Here is a 20,154-nt window from a genome sequence, read left to right as displayed (position 1 = left end):
CTGCCCTCACTCACTGGCTTTCCCCCTCTGGCGGAGAAATTACCGCAGGAGCCCACGCAATTCTTTTCAACGAATTTACCCGTTAATTTAACATGTATATGTCCAAAATTTTACACATATACCCTAATCTAATTATTAGTCAAAGACTTATAAAAAACTAAATGAAATGAAATGGTTTACTGTATGTAAACCATGTGTCATTTCATGTTCTGGTTTGGTAATAATTTTACAGAAGGCGGCAATTGATTTAGCGGCTATTATGCTACGTAGAACTCTATGAGCTTTAAATATATATATATGTCTCAATGACATGTGTATATATGTATTCTATGTCTCTATATCTATTCTTTCTATTCTTTATTAAACATGTCAGTGTGATTTTACTGTATCGCAAAATGAATTTCCGGCTTTTGTTAAAGGACACCGGTGCGTATTTCTCACAAGTTACACATATGGTCCATGTGTAATCCATAGTTTTCTTGCCCCCATAGACTTGCATTGGCATATTACGGGCGTAAAACACTGACAATCGCAGTATGGTGCGATTTTCTCAGCCCGTATAATACGACCGAAAAAATCGTCTGATGGTAGCTGCCCCATAGATTAACATTGGTCTGAGTGCAATACATTGTTTTTGCGCATAGCACTCGTCCGTATTTCTCGCTAGTGTGACTCTAGCATAAAGAGAAAAATCTGACAAACTGAACATTTGGAAATGATCTCTTAATTTTTGCCAGAGCTGTATATGCAGGTAAACCACTATTTGGGCGCATGGCAGTGAAGGGAAGGGAAGGAGCGCCGTTTTACTTTTCAATGCAAAATTGTCTGGAATTGAAATCGGATGCCATGTCGCGTTTGGAGAGTCCCGGATGTGCCTAAACAGTGGAAACCCCCCACAAATGACACCATTTTGGAAACTAGACCCCCCAAGGAACTTATCTAGATGTGTATTGAGCACTTTGAACCCCCAAGTGCTTCACAGAAATTTATAACGTAGAGCCATAAAAATAAAAAATCATACTTTTTCAACAAAAATGATCTTCTTGCCCCCAAATTTTTATTTTTCCAAGGGTAGCAGGAGAAATTAGACACCCAAGGTTGTTGTGAAATTTGTCGTAAACCACTGTTTGGGTGCACGGCAGAGCTCGGAAGGGAAGGAGCGCTGTTTGACTTTTTCATTGTAGAATTGGCTGGAATTGAGATCGGACACCATGTTGCATTTGGAGAGCCCCTGATGTGCCTAAACAGTGGACATCCCCCAATTCTAATTCCAACCCCAAAACACCCATAACCCTAATACCAACCCTAACCACAACCCTAACCACAACCTTAACCCAAGCACACCCTTAACCCCTTAATCCCATATGACATACTATCCCGTCCATGTGCCCTGGGACTTAATTCCCAGGGATGGGATAGTACATCATAGCGATCAGTGGCGCCCACGTGGTGAGCGCCGCTGATCGCGGCCGGGTGTCAGCTGATTATCATAGCTTACACCCGGCACAATGTGTCAGGGGCGGTCACGGACCACCCCCGACACGTTAACCCCTTGCACACCGTGATCAAACACAATCGCGGTGTACCGGGGGTTAAAGGGAAGCATCGGCAGGGAGGGGGCTCCCTCCGTGCTTCCCTGAGCCCCCCACGGCAGCGCAATGTGCAGCGATGCTGCGGGGGGCTCCTTCCCTGCAGGCCCCCGAATCCAAGATGGCGACGGGGACCTTCGGGGGTCTGCAGAGAGCCGGCTTCCTCAGTGCCTGCAAAGCACAGGCATGAGGAAGCCTGCTGCACTGCCTGTGACAGATCGCTGATCTGTCACAGTGATCTGTGATGTGACAGATCAGCGATCTGTCACAGGACAGTGATGTCCCACCTGGGACAATGTAATAAAGTTAAAAAAAAGAAAAGTGTTAAAATAATTTTTTAAAAATCGCCAAATAAATTAGAAAAAAAAAAAATTCCCCCAATAAATTCATTTTTTGGAAATAAATAATAAAAAAAAACAATAAAAGTACACATATTTGTTATCGACGCGTCCGTAACGACCTGCCCTATAAAACTGTCCCATTAGTTAACCCCTTTAGCGAACCCCTTAAAAAATAAAAAACGAAGCAAAAAATAATGATTTATTATCATACCGCCGAACAAAAAGTGCTATAATGCGCGATCAAAATGACGCATATAAATATCCATGGTATCGCTGAAAATGTCATCTTGTCCCGCAAAAAAAGAGCCACCATACAGCATCATTAGCAAAAAATAAAAAAGTTATAGCTCACAGAATAAAGCGATGCAAAATAATTATTTTTTATATAAAATAGTTTTCATTGCATAAAAGTGCCAAAACATAAAAAAAAGACCTAAATGAGGTATGGCTGTAACCGTACTGACCCAAAGAATAAAGCCGCTTTATCAATCTTATCGCACGCAGAACGGTGTAAACGCACCCCCCAAAAGAAATTCATGAAACGCTGGTTTTTGTTCATTCTGCGTCCCAAAAATCGGAATAAAAAGTGATAAAAAAAGTCACGTGCACGAAAATGGTACCAATAAAAACGTCAACTCGTCCCGCTAGAAAGAAGACCTTACATGACTCAGTGGGTCAAAATACGGAAAAATTATAGCTCTCTATATGTGGTGATGCAAAAACTATTTTTACAATAAAAAGCGTCTTTTAGCTTGTGACAGCTGCCAAACATAAAAACCCGCCATAAATAGTAAATCAAACCCCCCGTTATCACCCCCTTAGTTAGGAAAAAATAATAAAATTAAAAGAAAATGTATTTATTTCCATTTTCCCATTAGGGTTAGGGCTAGGGCTAGGGTTAGGGCCAGGGCTAGCGTTAGGGCTAGGGCTAGGGTTAAGGCTGAGATTAGGGTTAGGGGTGTGTTGGGGTTAGGGTTGGAGTTAGAATTGGGGCTTTCCACTGTTTGGGCACATCAGGTGCTCTCCAAATGCAACATGGTGTCCGATCTGAATTCCAGCCAATTTTGCATTGAAAAAGTCAAATGGTGGGCCTTCCCTTCAAAGCTCAGCCATGCGCCAAAACAGTGGTTCCCCCCACATATCAGGTATCAGCGTACTCAGGACAAATTGCACAATAAATTTTGCAGTCCAATTTCTCCTGTTACCCTTGGTAAAATAACAAAAATTGAGCCTGAAGTATTTTTTTTGTGAAAAAAAAGTTAAATGTTCATTTTTTTTAAAATATTCAAAAAATTCCTGTGACGCACCTGAAGGCTTAATAAACTTCTTGAATGTGATTTTTAGCACCTTAAGGGGTGCAGTTTTTAGAATGGTGTCACTTTTGGGTATTTTCTATCATATAGACCCCTCAAAGTGGCTTCAAATGTGATGTGGTCCGTAAAATTAAAATGGTGTTGCAAAAATGAGAAATCGCTGGTCAATTTTTAACCCTTATAACTTCCTAACAAAAAAAAAATTTGGTTCCAAAATTGTGCTGATGTAAAGGAAACATGTGGGAAATGTTACTTACCAAGTTTTTTGTGTGCCGATCTCTGTGATTTAAGGGCATAAAACTTCAAAGTTGGAAAATTGCAAAATTTTCAAAATTTTTGCCAAATTCCCATTTTTTTCACAAATAAACGCAAGTTATTTGAATGAAATTTTACCACCAACCTGAAGCACAATATGTCACGAAAAACAATGTCAGAATCAGTGAGATCCATGGAAGCGTTTCAGAGTTATTACCTCATAAAGGGACAGTGGTCAGAATTGTAAAAATTGGCCCGGTCGTGAACGTGCAAACCACCCTTGGGGCTTAAGGGGTTAACCATAATCCCAACCCTAACCACATCCCTAACCACAAACCTAATCCTAACACACACCTAACCCTAATCCCAACCCTAACCATAACCCTAACCACAACCTTAACCCAAACGCACCCTTAACCATAATCCCAACTCTAACCACATCCCAAACCACAAACCTAATCCTAACACACCCCTAACATTAATCCCAACACACCCCTAACCCTAATCCCAACCTAACCCTAATCCAAACCATAACCGTAATCCTAACCCTAACCCCAACTCTAGCCCAACCCTAACTTTAGCCCCAACCCTAATTTTAACCCCAACCCTAACCCTAACTTTAGCCCCAATCCTAACCCTAATTTTAGCCCCAACCCTAACCGTAACTTTAGCCCAACTCACTGTAGCTCAAGTCTAACCCTAGTGGGAAAATGGAAATAAATAATTTTTTTTTGTTTTATTATTTTTCCCTAACTAAGGGGGCGATTAAGTGGCGTTTGATTTACTATTTTTTTTTTAATTTTTATCACTGTGATAGGGTCACAAAAATCCCCTATTTTTGCCGGGAGTCGGAAAAAGACGCTGGCGGGCCGTGGGGGGAAGCAGGAAGATCCAGAGACACTGGGAAGTAACGGGGAGGGGGGAATTGGGAACCCTATTTCTCTCTCCTCTGATGTGCGATCACATCAAAGGAGAAAGAAATTAAATGGCAAAGCCGACTTTTTTTTGTGGTCGCTGTTATACCGTTAATAACGACGATTGCAACCCCGGGGTCAGTAAAAACCGACCTGAATCATGTCCTATGGTGTCTCGGCTTTCCCTGGCAGCCGAGACCCGAGAGAAATTCCGACTCTGGGGGGCGCTATACACTTTTTTCCTCAGGGCCGTGCTGTGGATTCAGTACCCTTAACTGCCGTCGTTAAAATGCGTATCAGCGGTCGTTAAGGGGTTAAATAAAAAACCATTCAAAGGGTCGTATGTAAAATAAGATGATATAAAGGAAAACACCAAATTGTCCAGAAAAAAACAAGCCTTAATATGGCTCATTCAGCAAAAAAAGTTACAGCTTTCCAAATATGTTGGTGCAAAAACAAATTAATTTTTGTAAAATATTGTTTTTAGTATCTAGGTATCACTTTTACTGTACAGTGAACTGCGCAAAAAGTAAAAATAATAACTGTATTACCAATTTTGTTGATTCTGAATCTCAAAAATCTGAATAAAAAGCAATGAAAAAAAGTTACAAACCCCAAAAGGTTACCAAAAAAATGTTCAACTCATTGCGCAAAATATAATTCCTTATACAGCTGTTTGTCAAAAAATAAATGTACAGCTCTCAGAATAGGGCAATGAAAAAATATATTTTTTTTAATAAAAAAGCATTTTTACTGTGTGATATTAGCAAAACAAAAAAAAACTGATATAAATCTGTCATCGCACCAACCCAAAGAATAAAGTCGTCTAATCAATTATACCGCATACAACAGCATAACAATAAAATATAAACTATTCTTGTACTGCTCATTTGTAGGGCCCATACCCATTATCGTAAAAAAAAACGATCTGATATCAGTCCAGAAAAGTGGAACGAGTGTCATACAACTGTTATGCGATTCTCATGTGAGTACAATGCGATTTTTATCCGAATTACAAAATAATACTATAATAAGAATAATCCTTATTTTTATATAGCGCTAACAAATTCCGCAGCGCTTTACATACATTATCCGATCTGATTTACATGTGATCCGATTGCAATACATTTTTTACATGACCTTTTACATAGAGTAATTCTCTCTCTCTCTATATACTGTATATATATGTAAATTACATAGTATATGTACATAGATTATATGGATAGATATACAGATAGATGCACATAGTTTAAACTAGAAGTTTGTATACACTATCTAAAAAGACATATGCACGTTTACATGAAATCAGAATAAATCTTTCCTGTTTTAGGTCAATTAAGGGCAAGTGGGAAGAGTGAGGCTAAGTGCCAGATTTGGCGCATCTTATTGATGCGCCATTTATGGGGTGGCTGAAAGCTGATGTTTTTAGTCTGCGACAGGCCCCTTCCTAGGCTATTAATATCAGTTCGCAGTTGTCTGCCTAGCTTTTGCTGGTTATTAATTATAGGGGGGCCCTACATCATTTTTTTTTGGGGGGGTCACCCATTTTAATAACCAGTAAAGGCTTAGTATACAGCTGTGACCTGATATTAATAGCCTGGGAAGCTTCATAGGTATTACACCCTATCCATGCTATAACCATCTGCCCTCAGCTGTCTGCTTTACCTCTGCTAGTTATACATGTACTAAACAAACAACAGAGAGAAAAAAAACGATCCAAAGTCCCAAGATTAATAAAAAAATGCAAAATGTGCTTTATTAAATGTCACAGGATACAGGGGTCAACGGTGAAAGGCATAAATCCAAGCCAAATAACACATTTTTTTGCTTGTAATCAGTGTACGTGCATAAAAGCTGATTGAGTTTCTGGGATCCAGACAGACTCTTGCATCTTTCATCCAGCCACTGACATTCCTGGATTGTGAGTCATGGGGAAAGCAAAAGAATTGTCAACGGATCTACGGGAAAAGGTAGTTGAACTGTATAAATCAGGAAAGGGATACAGAAAAGATATCTGAGGATTTGATAAAACCATTCAGCAGCATTAAAACTGTGATTAACAAATGGAAAATCAGGGGCTCTGTAAAAAAAAAAACAAAAAAAACATGGTCAGGTAGACCAACAAAAATTTCGTCCAGAACTGCCAGGAAAATTGTTTGGGATGCAAAGAAAAACCCACAAATAACATCAGCTGAAATACTGGACTTTCTGAAAACTAGTGTTGTGGCTGTTTCAAGATGTACAATAAGGAGGCACTTGAAGAAATATGGGCTGCATGAGTGAGTCAAAAACCATTACTGCGCAAATGCTACAAAGTATCTCGACTACAATAAGCAAAACAGCACAGAGACTAGCCTCAATACTTCTGGAACAAGTTAATTTGGAGTGATGACATCAAAATTGAAGTTTTTGGCCACAACAATAAACGTTACATTTGGAGAGAGGTCAACAAGGCCTATGATGAAAGGAACAACTTTCCTACTGTAATACACGGATGTGGATCGCTGATGTAAGGGGATGAGTGAGCTACAAAAGCACAGGAGACTTAGTCAAAGTGGAAGGAAAGATGAATGCAGCACGTTATCAGCAAATACTGGAGGCAAATTTGCAATCATCAGCCCAAAAGCTGCATATGGAACGTACTTGGACGTTCCAACATGACAACGATCCAAAACACAAGGCCAAGTCGACCTGTCATTGGCTACAGCAGAACAAAGTGAAGGTTCTGGAGTGGCTATTTCAGTTTCCTGACCTCAATATCATTGAGCCACTCTGGGGAGATCTCAAGCACTCAATTCATGCTAGACAACTCAGGAATTTACAGGAACTGGCGGCTTTATGCCAAGAAGAGTAGGCAGCTTTACCATCTGAAAAAATAAAAAACCTCATCCACAACTACCACAAAAGACTTCAAGCTGTCATTGATGTTAGAGGGGGAAATACACAGTATTAAGATATGGGCTATGTGAACTTTCGATCAGGGCCATTTGTATGTTTTGGGCTGTCATTATGATTTAAATAGAGAAAACACAGTAGATTAACAATAAATGGCTTCACCCAACCCTAACCATGAGTGGAGAAAAAGGTTTGGTATTATTATTCATATTCTCTGAAAAAAGGCCACGAAAGCAAAAATACTGCTGGGGTATGTAAACTTTTAATCACAACTGTATGTTCATCTCTACTTGGAACCTATGGATATATTTTTTCCTCATTCATTCATAGTCGTAGCAGCCAGAGCTTTCTCATTTTTATGTAAGCTTCACTATAGGACATGTGGCATTTTTGTGTCTGTAAGGCCGTGTTCACAAGTTGCATAAATACTGTGCTTTTTTTGCTTTCTGCAGGCGTCCACACTAAACTACTCTGCAAAAAAAACCTGTTCTTGTAGTTTTAAGTGTAAAATCAAAGATTTTCTGTACTTTTAAAAAAGGGTTAAAAATGCGGCTTCACATCTGCACCAAAAATGCATACAATAAGTGGAAAAGACATAAAAGAAATGCAGGCACCATGCAATATTCAGAGAAAATTGTTATTGTGCTGTGTGGTGCGAACACCTACAGAAAACATACATAAAAACACTTCATTTATGCTACATGTGAACACAGCCTGAGGATTACATTTTTATTACATGTTGTATGGGTTTAATAGAGAAAAAAATAGATCACAAAATAGTTTTTTACGTCTTTTATTGAACACTATGAATGAATAATGATTGCTGTATTGTGTGTGTTGTTACGATTACATAGACACCAAATATATCTGTTATTTGCTGAATTGTTATATTTATTATTTTTCACAAAAGTACAGTAAAAATTACATACAGTAATTGTACTTGTTATGACTTATTTTTCCTCAAGAATACAGGAGCATAGAAATACACTGCTCTATACAGATGCATATCTATGAACCAGTATAATCTGCCTGTGGGGTCAGAGACTGATGTCATTATAAACTATGGATCAAAAATGTAGCTACTGCCTGCAATGATGTAGATTGTAGGTTTGGATCTGAGGAGACCAGATTTCACAGAACAAGCGAAAATTTAATTTTTGTAGTTGCTTTTCATTATTTTTCATTTTTTCAACAGAGCAGAGCAGAAAAGAAGCCACTGTTCTGATGAAATGACATCAGCGGAAGCCGCAAACCCACCACAGTCATCCATGTACTAGTATGGCCACTGATTTAACCCCTTAACGACCGCCGATACGCCTTTTAACGGTGGGAGTTAAAGGTACTTAAACCACAGCGCTGTTAATTAACGGCGTTGTGGAAAAAGTGTATACCGCCCCGCAGAGTCGGATTTTCTCAGGGGTCTCAGCTGCCGGGGGTAGCCGAGACCCCAAAGAACATGATTCAGGTCAGTTTTTACCGACCCTGCTTTTGCGATTGCCGTTATTAACCGTATAACGGCGACTGCAAAAAAAAACAACGCAATTTTGCGTTCACTTTCTCTCTCCTCTGATGTGATCGCACATCAGAGGAGAGAGAAATAGGGTCCCCTGATCCCCCCTGATACCTCCCGGTGGTCCTCGAGCCCTCCTGCCTCCTCCGGTGGGCGCCGCCATCTTGGTCCGGGAAGAAAACGGCGGGCGCATGCGCCCACAGAATCTGCCGTCTTGCAGATTCCATTCATTCATTCAATGTACATTTTGATCACTGTGATAAACCCTATAACAGAGATCAAAATAAAAAAAAATAGTAAATACCCCCCCTTATCATCCCCTTAGTTAGGGAAATATAATGAAATAAAGAAAATATATTTATTTTCATTTTACCATTAGGGTTAAGGTTGGAATTAGGGTTAGGGTTAGGGATAGGGTTGGGAATAGGGTTAGGGGTGTGTTGGGGTTATGGTTGGAGCTAGAATTGAGGGGTCTCCACTATTTAGGCACATCAGGGGGTCTCCAAACGTGACATGGTGCCACCATTGATTCCAGCTAATTTTGCGTTCAAAAAGTCAAATGGTGCTCCCTCCCTTCCGAGCTCAGACGTTTGCCCAAACAGTGGTTTACCCCAACATATGGGGCATCAGCATACTCAGGACAATTTGCACACCAACTTTGGGGGTCTAATTTCTCCTGTTACCCTTGGGAAAATAAAAAAATTGAGGGCAAAAATCACTTTTGTGTAAAAAAAGATCTTTTTATTTTCACCGCTCTGCGTTATAAACTACTGTGAAGCACTTGGGAGTTCAAAGTGCTCACCACACATCTAGACAAGCTCATTGGGGGGGTCTAGTTTCCAAAATGGGGTCACTTGTGTGGGGTTTCTACTGTTTAGGCACATCAGGGGCTCTGCAAACGCAACATGACACCACAGAACATTCCATCCAAGTCTGCATTCCAAAATGGCGCTTCTTCCCTTCTGAGCTCTCCCATGCAGCCAAACAGTGGTTCCCCCCACATATTGAGTATCAGCATACTCAGTACAAATTGCACAACAACTTTTGTGGTCCAATTTCTCCGGTTACCCTTGTGAAAATAAAAAATAGCGGGCTAAAAAAATCATTTTTGAGGAAAAAAATGATTTTTCATTTTCACTGCTCTGCGTTATAAACTTCTGTGAAGCACTTGGGGGTTCAAAGTGCTCACTAGGGTGACCGGATCTCATATGGGGGGGAAAAAATGTCAGAATCTTTTTCGTCCGGACCCCACAAAACGATTCCTCTTTCCAGATATTGAGAGAGCCAAAATTTGAGCTCGATCAAACGACGTTAACCCATGCCGCTCGTCGCTCAAAGTTTGAAAAAATCCAAATTGAGGTATTTTAAGATTTAGGTATTTTGCATAGTCTGTTAGACTATAAAGAATGTGACAACAACATTGCAGAAATAGCCCTGACCAAATTTTCGAACCATTTGTGGTATTTGAATGCAGAGTTGGTGGGATTATCGTTTTTTGATCCCACCATTACAGACAATGAAAAGTTGTTAATGGCTAATAAATTGCTCAGTAGCACAGATGAACCATCAGAGAACGCTAACCTACATGAGTTGATAATTTTACATAGTTATCTAATCTATTCTAGAGCTTTTGTTAAAGTAGTTTTTGAAATGTCAGAATATAATGCTCGGCATTTGCTTACAACTTGCAGGACATATTGCTTTTGTTCTTCATCTTTTGTCAGAAGGTCGTTAAAGTCGGTTACTTCCTACCTCTTTTAATTTTTCTTTCCTAACTTTTGGATTTACAACCCTAGCGTGCTCTGATGGTTCATCTGTGCTACTGAGCAATTTATTAGCCATTAACAACTTTTCATTGTCTGTAATGGTGGGAACAAAAAACGATAATCCCACCAACTCTGCATTCAAATACCACAAATGGTTCGAAAATTTGGTCAGGGCTATTTCTGCAATGTTGTTGTCACATTCTTTATAGTCTAACAGACTATGCAAAATACCTAAATCTTAAAATACCTCAATTTGGATTTTTTCAAACTTTGAGCGACGAGCGGCACGGGTTAACGTCGTTTGATCGAGCTCAAATTTTGGCTATCTCAATATCTGGAAAGGGGAATCGTTTTGTGGGGTCCAGACGGACAAAATTCCGACATCGATTTTTTGCGGTCACCCTAGTGCTCACCACACATCTAGATAAGTTCCTTAAGGGATCTAGTTTCCAAAATGGTGTCACTTGTGTTTTTTTTTCACTGTTTAGGCACATCAGGGGCTCTCCAAACACAACATGGCGTCCAATCTCAATTCCAGCCAATTCTACATTGAAAAAGTAAATCAGTGCTCCTTCCCTTCTGAGCTCTGCTGTGCGCCCAAACAGTGGTTTACCCCCACATATGGGGTATGGGCGTACTCAGAACAAATTGCACAACAACTTTGGGGGTGTAATTTCTCCTGTTGCTCTTGTAAAAATAAAAATTTGGGGGCGAAAAGATCATTTTTGTGGAATAAAAATGATTTTTTATTTTCACAGCTGTACGTTATAAACTTCTGTGAAGCACTTGGAAGTTCAAAGCGCTCACCACACATGTAGATAAGTTCCTTAAGGGGTCTAGTTTCCAAAATGGGATCACTTGTTGGGGGCTTCCACTGTTTAGGCACATCAGGGGTTCTCCAAACGCAACATGGTGTCCGATCTCAATTCCAGCCAATTCTGCGTTGAAAATGTCAAACGGCGCTCCTTCCCTTGCGAGCTCTGCCATACGCCCAAAAAGTGGTTTACCCCCACATATGGGGTATCGGCGTGTTCAGGAGAAATTGCAGAACAAATTTTGTTGTTCATTTTCTCTTTTAACACTTGTGAAAATAAAAAAATGGCTCTGAAGTAAATTTTTTGCAAAAAAAGTTCAATGTTAATTTTTTCCTTCCACATTGCTTCAGTTCCTGTAAAGCACGTGAAGGGTTAATAAACTTCTTGAATGTGGTTTGGAGCACCTTGAGGGGTCAAGTTTTTGGGCATTTTCTGTCATGTACACCCCTCAAAATGATTTTAAATATGATATGGTCCCTAAAAAATGGCTTTGTAAATTTTGTTGTGAAAATGAGAAATCGCTGGTCAACTTTTAACCCTTATAACTTTCTAACTAAAAAAAAATTTTGTTTCTATAAATGTGCTGATATAAAGTAGACATGTGGGAAATGTTATTTATTAAGAAATTTGTGTGACATATCTCTCTGATTTAAGGGCATAAATTGCAAAATTTTCAAAATTTTCACCATATTTCCGTTTTTTTCATAAATAAACACAAGTCATATAGAAGAAATTTTACCACTAACATGAAGTAAAATATGTCATGAAAAAACAAATTCAGAATCAGTGGGATCTGTTAAAGCATTCCAGAGTTATTAACCTCATAAAGTGACAGTTGTCAGAAATGCAAAAATTGGCCTGGTCATTAAACTGCAAAATGGCTCTGTCACTAGGGTTAAAGATAAATAAATACTCACCTTCCCTTTGCTCCCTGCCACGCTCATCCTCTTGTAAGCGTGTGATGTCACTGCCATGAGCCCCCGATCACATGCAAACCGATGTCAGCTGGTGGCCTTTTCTTGGCCATCAGCATACATTACCGCGCGCGGACTGTGGTCCTTACACCACAGCTCCTGACGAAGCTGCATGAGCAACAAAATGCGTGTCGAGGTGCTATACAGCAGGCTACCTAAGATGCCAGGGGGAGACCAATAAATATGGACCATGATATGACCATATCAGGGTTATAGGTACTTTGGCTACAGATCTTTCAGCTGTCTGATATCTTCTCCTATGGCTAAATTTTTGAGCTGTATGCACTTTGGACTTACTAGATAGACTACAATCTTTGCCTTATGGGGCATTTTTGCTATTATAGTTAATATGCTCTATGGCAATTTATTTAATGCATGACTGTTTCTTCTATCTGAATTTTAGGATGAGACGCCCACCAAAACTTTGTAGGGAGCTGAAACTTAATGTAGCCCAATGACAGCCCCGAAACCTGGAAGATCTGGAGAAGATCTGTATGGAGAAGTGGGCCAAAATCCTTGCTGCTGTGTGTGCAAACTTGCTCAAGAACTACAGGAAACGTCTCACCTCTGTAATTGCGATGAAAGGTTTCTGTACCAAATATTAAGATCTGATTTACTAGTGGATCAAATACTTATTTCATGCAATAAAATGCTAATTAATTATGTATAAATCATACAATGTGATTTTCTGGATTTTTTATTTAAAGATTCTGTCTCTCACAGCTGAAGTGTCCCTACATTAAAAATTACAGACGTCTCCATTCTTTGTAGGTGCAAAACTGGCAAAATCGTCAGTGTATCAAATACTTATGTTCCCCACTGTAGGAGCAATCTGACTGCTATTGGAGAAAGTAAGGACTGGGCATGATGGTTTTTAATGTGCCCATTTATTTGTTCCCTGAAAAACAAAGGGTGTCAACTATTTAGCGTGCAATAAATGACCGTCCAAAAAGCAAGATAATTATATTTGTCTTTCATATGCAGTGACTGTTCATCATTCCATTATATAAGTATATGTAAACAGAACCTGTCAGGCGATTCATGCTGCCAAAACCACAGACAGCAAGAACTACAGCCTGGCTGTATGATTTCAGCCAGGTATATATTTCTCTAAAGTGCTTTGCCAATTCAGAGAAAATATGCTTTAGGGTATGTGCACATGCTGCGGATTCCGCTGTGGTTCTGCAGCGGTTTTGGCCGCTGTGGACCCGCAGCAGTTTTAGCTGCGGTGTACGGTACCATTCAAGTGAATGGTAAACAAAACCCGCTGTGTAGACGTTGCGGAAAAATCCGAGCGGATTTCCTGCAGTTTTGAGACCGCAGAAAGAGTTGACATGTCAATTCTTTCTGCGGAATCCGCAGCGGGTTCCTATCTCCACCATTGTGGAGATGGTGAATCCGCAGGACCAAACCGCAGGCAAAACCGCAGATAATCCGCAGGTCTTTTGACCTGCGGTTTATCTGCGGTTTTTGCAAGATCCGTGCGGATTAATCCGCAGCGGATTCCGCAGCGTCTGCACACACCCTTAAAGATCTGGCTTTGGGACCATAGCCGGAGTCCAGACCTGTCCAGCTACGCTACTGGCCGACTCTTCCCAGCGCCATGGCAGGTGATTTTTTTTTCAATGTACACGTGAGGAACATACCTGTTCATCACCTGGTGCAACGCTGGGAAGAATTGGATGTGTGTGGTGCAGATAAGTCTGGTCTCCGGCTATGGTTGGTTTTAGTGAAATATAGTATATACTTGACTTCAATCCTGGCTGCGTTCCATGCTTACTTACTTAAATTGGAAATTCTGAATAAAATAATTTAACAGTCAATATTTACCTGACTCCAATTACCAGTAAATTCAGGCTCTTTGCCATCTTTAAGAGATTTTCACACTTTTGTAATGGGGCACCAAATTTCTTACTAAGGGAAGTATATGACCCAAAGTCATTAGCGGCAATTCGGAGGATCAACCTGCATTGGAGGGATGGTAGGAAAATAATCAGGAAATATAAAGTCAATCAAACCTTTTTTGAAGTGTATAGGTACGTTTTTATTATATTCTTGAGAGATCATTATACTTTCTGCTTTACTAGAAACTTTGTTAATGGAAATAACTGACCCTTCTGAGTAAAAATCAATGAGTTGACTCACACTGCTCTTCAAAAACATCAGTATTCATAGATTTTTTTTCCAGACTTTAGAAGAAAAGCTTGGGGTAATTTATAAAATTCATATAATCACACCTAATGAAAACTCCTTTGTTGTGCTGCCAACTGTACCATATGTAAATGAATGTAAGAAAGAGACAGTCAGCTCAACCTGGAAACATGCATCGCGCGGTCGGCAGTGGAGCCAATGGAGTAGGAAGAGAGACAGTGCCAAAGTCCAAAATGAAATAAAATCAACTGTGACGCTAGTCACTTCTCACGGTCAAGCCGTGAGTCAGAGTGGTCAAGGAGTCCAAGGTCAGAAGCCAGGTGGGAACATCATAAACAGAAGGAAGAGACAAAATCGTAGTCAGGTAACGTTCTGAGGTCAGAGTACCGAGAGGATAATGGAAAGGAGCAAAAGGCATTAAACAGGCGTATAGTCAGAACAACGTCCAAGGTCAGGCAACAGATCAAGCACACAGAATTCAAGGCACAGGGAGCACAAACCTCACTTGTTGAATATACATTTGGCAGTGGTTTGGGAGAAGCTGCTCAGTTAAGTAGGCAAGGCCATTACCCAGGATAGTGAACACTTGGAGACAGCCGACGCCTCCCAGTCATAGATTGGCTAGTCAACCTGTAAATCAGCACACTGACAGCTCAGCACGCCCCTGAACCAGATTGGATGGCCATGCTGTCAATCAAAGTACTGACAGCTTCAGCACTTCCCTGTACGGGATTGGAGGGCCAAGCTGTCAGTAACGGCATCCCAGACACCCTGAGGGGTGGAACCGTGACATCAACTATGTTTATTAAAATCTTCTTAAATTAGCAGTTATCTATATCAAACGTAGAGAAAAAAAAGAGAACTATTCAATTACGAATTACCGGCCATTGTGGTCCTTAGTTGTTTCATGGCCGTATCCCATAATCCCAGGAGAGTCAATTGGGGTCAGATTTTCATCATGGGTAGCTTTTGTTTCATTACTTTGTGGCAGGGCCAAGACTAAAGGGGGCTTTACACATAGCGATATCAATAGCAATATCGCTAAAGCGTCACCGATTCTGTGACGAAGCAGCAATATTGCTAGCGATATCGCTACATGTGATACTTACCTCCGACCGGCTCCCCCACTGGTTATCGCTGATTGCGTGAGAACGTCCTGGTCCATTTCTTGTCGGCGGCTTCCTGCTGGCGCCGTCGAGCGACGCGTGTATGCGGGCAGAGGACGTCATCATCGTCGCATCTGACAGGTAAGTAACGACCGCTGCTGCGTCGCTGCTGAGATCTGCCTGTTTGGCAGCTCACTAGCGACCATTTAGCGATGCACCAGCGATCCTGACCGGGTCAGAGATAAAGAGCAATATTCATCCCTTACATTCTATTTTAACCCCTTACCAACATATGATGTACTGCTACGTTATACGCCAGCTCCCTGACTTTGATGCGGGCTTGCACACTGAGCCTGCATCTTTCATGGCACATGACGGCTGATTTATTCAGCCGTCATATGCCTCTTAACAGCTACATTTAACACACGACATTGAACGCCGGTGGTTGTCATGACAGTCAGGGGTCTGCTGAAGACCCCCGTGCCTTTCATTAGGATCCTCCTATGAAAACCAGTGTTTAGCTGGCATTCATAGGAGATCATGATTTTCTCTATAAATCTCAGTGCTCTTGCACTGCTATGTATACTACAAGCATTGAGACGATCGCAGCTTCAAGTGTCCTAAGGGGACTATTAAATACATTAAAAAGTAAAAAAAAATAAAAAAGTAAAAGTTCAAATTACCCCCTTTTGCCCCATTAATAATAAAACAATAATAATAATAAACAAAATAGACATATTTGGTATTGCTGCATTTGTAAAAGTCTGATCTAACAAAATATAAAATAATTAATATGAAAAATATTGGAACACCAGAATTATGGTATCAGTAAAATTGTCTACTTAGGCACAAAAAATAAATTCTGACACAGACCTATATCCCGAAAAATGAAAACGTTATGGGTCTTGGAAAATGGTGACACAAGATATTTTTTGCATGAATTTCCTAATTCTTTTTTCACCACCAAAAAAGCTGTACATGTTTTGTATATGCAGGCTCGGACTGGCCCGTACCATAACAGGCGAATACCCCGGTGGACCCCTGTGCAGATCTGGGCCACCAACCCCATTTTATGGGCAATACTTTGTATAATTTACTTGATTCACTCTGTACAGAAAAAAAACAGCATATCATCATTCATTAACCAAACTACCCAGTTTATTAATATATAGCGATATAGGTAAATTTGTGAACGAGGGTAGTGTAATATTTGTATACAGGTGAAAAGTGAGCCCCCAAAATCAATGTTACTAGTGGGCCCTTGGCACCCCAGTCCGACACTGGGTATATGTGTACTCGAACTGACCTGGAGAATCATATTTGCCAGGTCAGTGTTACCATATAGTGAACATAGTAAATAAAAAATCCAAAAACAATTGTCAAATTGCATTTTTTTTTCCAATTTCAACGCACTTGGAATTTTTTATCCTGATTTCCAGTGCATCGCATAATAAAATGAATGGTGTAATTCAAAAGCACAACTTGCCTTGCAAAAATACAATCCCTTATGATGCTATATTGATGGAAAAATTTAAAAAGTTATGGCTCTTGGAAGAAGGAGTGGAAAAAACGAAAAAGAAAAAATGTAAAATAGACACAGCGTAAAGGGGTTAAATGTGAAACCCAAGGACATTCATGAAAACTAATATAGCATAAACATAATGGGGGCTGATTGGTTTCAATTAAGGTGTTCAGTATTTGGTGTATACCCTATTGGAAACTAAACTGATAGTGGTTCTTGCACCATATTCCTATATGGATAGTGGTTCTGGTGACATATTTATGTACGCATGATGGTTCTTTTGATGTATTCATGTAGTGATGGTTGTTATGATCTTGTATTCATCACCAGAACCATCATCAGTAAATCAGTACAAAGCCAAAATCATCATTAGTACATGAATAGAACACTAGAGCCATTAATAGTACATAAATATGGCACAAGAACCATCATCAGTACATGAAAACATCTTTAAAACCACCATCAGTAAATAAATACAACACCGGTATCATCATCAGTACATGTATACGTCACTAGAACCACCATAAGTGCATTACTACATAACCGAGCTTAGTACAGTAATCAATTGCATTTTCAAGTCAGACCTATATACATTTGTAAAACAAGACAATTATATGTACAAAGGAATATAACATAGTTTAGTGAACATGTATTCCCATAAAAAAAATTTTATTTTAACGATACAAGTAAAAAACACCTATTCCCGTGAACAATTGATACAAAAAGCAAAAAATTGAAGACAAAAAAGCCCTATAGAAGGCTACAATAAACTATCTATACCAGGGGTCCCCAACCGCCGGTCCGCAGCCCAGCACCGGGCCGCTGCAGTGCCCTTGCCGGTCCGCGGACACAAGGGGAGCCAGGGGCGGTCAGTGGCGTAGCGGGGGCTGGGGCGGCGTGCAGCAATTTTTAAACTGCGTGTAGCGGCGGGCAGGGAGCGATCAAGCAGCTCCGCTGCCTGCAAGAGGGAATAGCAGGAGCGGAGCTGCAAGGACCCGTCCAGCTTCCTGCCCGCCGCCCGCGCTTCCTGTCTCTGACTGACACAGAGAGGAGCTGCTGTGTCAGAGCGAGGAAGCGCGGGCGATGCTGCGACAGGTGAGAGGAGAGAGGTGGTGTCTGTGTGTATGTATGTCTGCCTGTGTGTGTACATGTATGTCTGTCTGTGTGTGTGTGTGTGTGTGTGTGTGTGTTTGTCTGTGTTTGTGTAGGTGGAGCCTGGCCCTGGAGGAGATGGGGACATGAGGAGAAGACCGTGATGGGGAGAGAAGGCCATGATGCCTGGGGTGATGGGAGAAGGCCATGAGGGGGTAATGGGAGAAGGCCATGATGGGGGTGATGTAGAGAAGGCATTGATGGGAGTGATGGAGAGACGTCAGTGATGGGGTGAAGGCAATGATGGGGAGAAGGGAGTGATGGGGTGAAGGCAATGATGGAGAGACGGCAGTGATGGGGTGAAGGCAATGATGGAGAGATGGCAGTGATGGGGAGAAGGGAGTGATGGGGTGAAGGCAATGATGGAGAGATGGAAGTGATGGGGAGAAGGGAGTGATGGGGTGATGGAGCAGGCAAGAATGGGGTGATGGAGCAGGCAAGGATGGGGGTGATGGAGCACTCATTCAAAACCTATGGTGAGTTGAGTCACATTATAAATGTTATTTAATTATAAGTATGCACTGCTACACTACAACCGCGTCCATAGCCCCGCCCCCTTATGATAAAAGCCCCACCCCTGCCACACCTCCATCCCCGCCCTGCCGGGCCATGGAAGAATGGTCTTGCTTGAAACCGGTCCCTGGTGCAAAAAAGGTTGGGGACCACTGATCTATACCCTTCCTTACCATGGAGGTTGGCACCCTAATAGATACGATTGTTTGGCGCCTCACCCTAATTACAAAGGTGGGAAAACAATGTTCAATAGATAAGAAATGAAGGAAGGGAAAAAAGAGAAAAAAACCTCTAGGGATGCACAAAATATTTGCTCACATATCAATATACCTCAATAAATGTTTATTGAGGTATATTGATATGTGAGCAAATATTTTGTTCACGGGAATAGGTGTTTTTTAACTATATACATTTGTATCTCATGAACCTACAACTTACAGTATGTCCTTAACCCCTTCACGACCTTTGACGCCACGTAGGCGTCATGAAAAGTCGTGTCAGAACGACCCATGACGCCTATGTGGCGTCATGACTTTAAAGCCCCCCTGCGGGTCGGGTGACCTAGGTCACTGAAAGGTCACCCGACCCGCAGATACAGGGGGCTTTGTTCTTCGCCACAGGGGGCGTGGCTTCGCCCCCACGTGGCTACGATCGCTCTGATTGACTGTTAAAAGTGAAACAGCCAATCAGAGCGATAGTAATATTTCATCAATGAAAATTGATGAAATATTACAATCCAGCCATGGCCGATGCTGCTGTAGCATCGGACATGGCTGGAGACACCGATTCCACCCCCCCCACCGGCGATCGCCCCCCCCCGCAACTGAATGACAGCGGCGATCTGCCGCCGCTGTCATCATCTGCCCCCCTCCCATTCCCTCTGCTCCCCGCCAGATTCCGATAACCCCATCACCCCCTCTCACCTCCCCCGGCACCTTCTAAGTCCCCCTGTCGCTCACGGTGTCCGGCGGGTCCGGTTCATGGGCGCCGCCATCTTAGAAAATGCCGAATTTGCCGGCTGCAGATTCCATTCTTTCATTTTGATCACTCTCACAGTGATCAAAATGAAAGAAAAAGTAAATAAACCCCCCGATTATCACCCCCATAGGTAGGCAGAACTAATAAAATAAAGAAAATATTTTTATTTTTATTTTTCCATTAGGGTTAGGGTTAGGGTTGAAAAGAGGGTTAGGGTTAGGGTTGAAAAGAGGGTTAGGGTTAGGGTTGAAAAGAGGGTTAGGGTTGAAAAGAGGGTTAGGGCTAGGGTTGGAAAGAGGGTTAGGGTTAGGGTTGGAAAGAGGGTTAGGGTTGGAAAGAGGGTTAGGGTTAGGGTTGGAA

General features: G+C 41.3%; 1 protein-coding gene across 2 annotated transcripts in view; it reads right to left on the bottom strand.

Annotated features, from left to right (window-relative positions):
• Positions 1 to 20,154, bottom strand: part of LOC141074257 (antizyme inhibitor 2-like) — a 211,896-nt gene that overhangs the window by 69,054 nt on the left and 122,688 nt on the right. For both annotated transcript variants that reach the window (XM_073561876.1, XM_073561877.1), the window contains exon 5: positions 14,203 to 14,337. In XM_073561876.1, the coding sequence (XP_073417977.1) occupies positions 14,203 to 14,337 (135 nt within the window). The remainder of the gene's footprint in view (positions 1 to 14,202; positions 14,338 to 20,154) is intronic.

The sequence above is a fragment of the Dendrobates tinctorius genome, unplaced genomic scaffold, assembly GCF_039654945.1.
Source record: "Dendrobates tinctorius isolate UK_male_01 unplaced genomic scaffold, ASM3965494v1 ptg000331l, whole genome shotgun sequence".
NCBI classification, from domain to species: Eukaryota; Metazoa; Chordata; class Amphibia; order Anura; family Dendrobatidae; genus Dendrobates; species Dendrobates tinctorius.
This window is presented reverse-complemented; position numbering and strand designations above follow the sequence as displayed.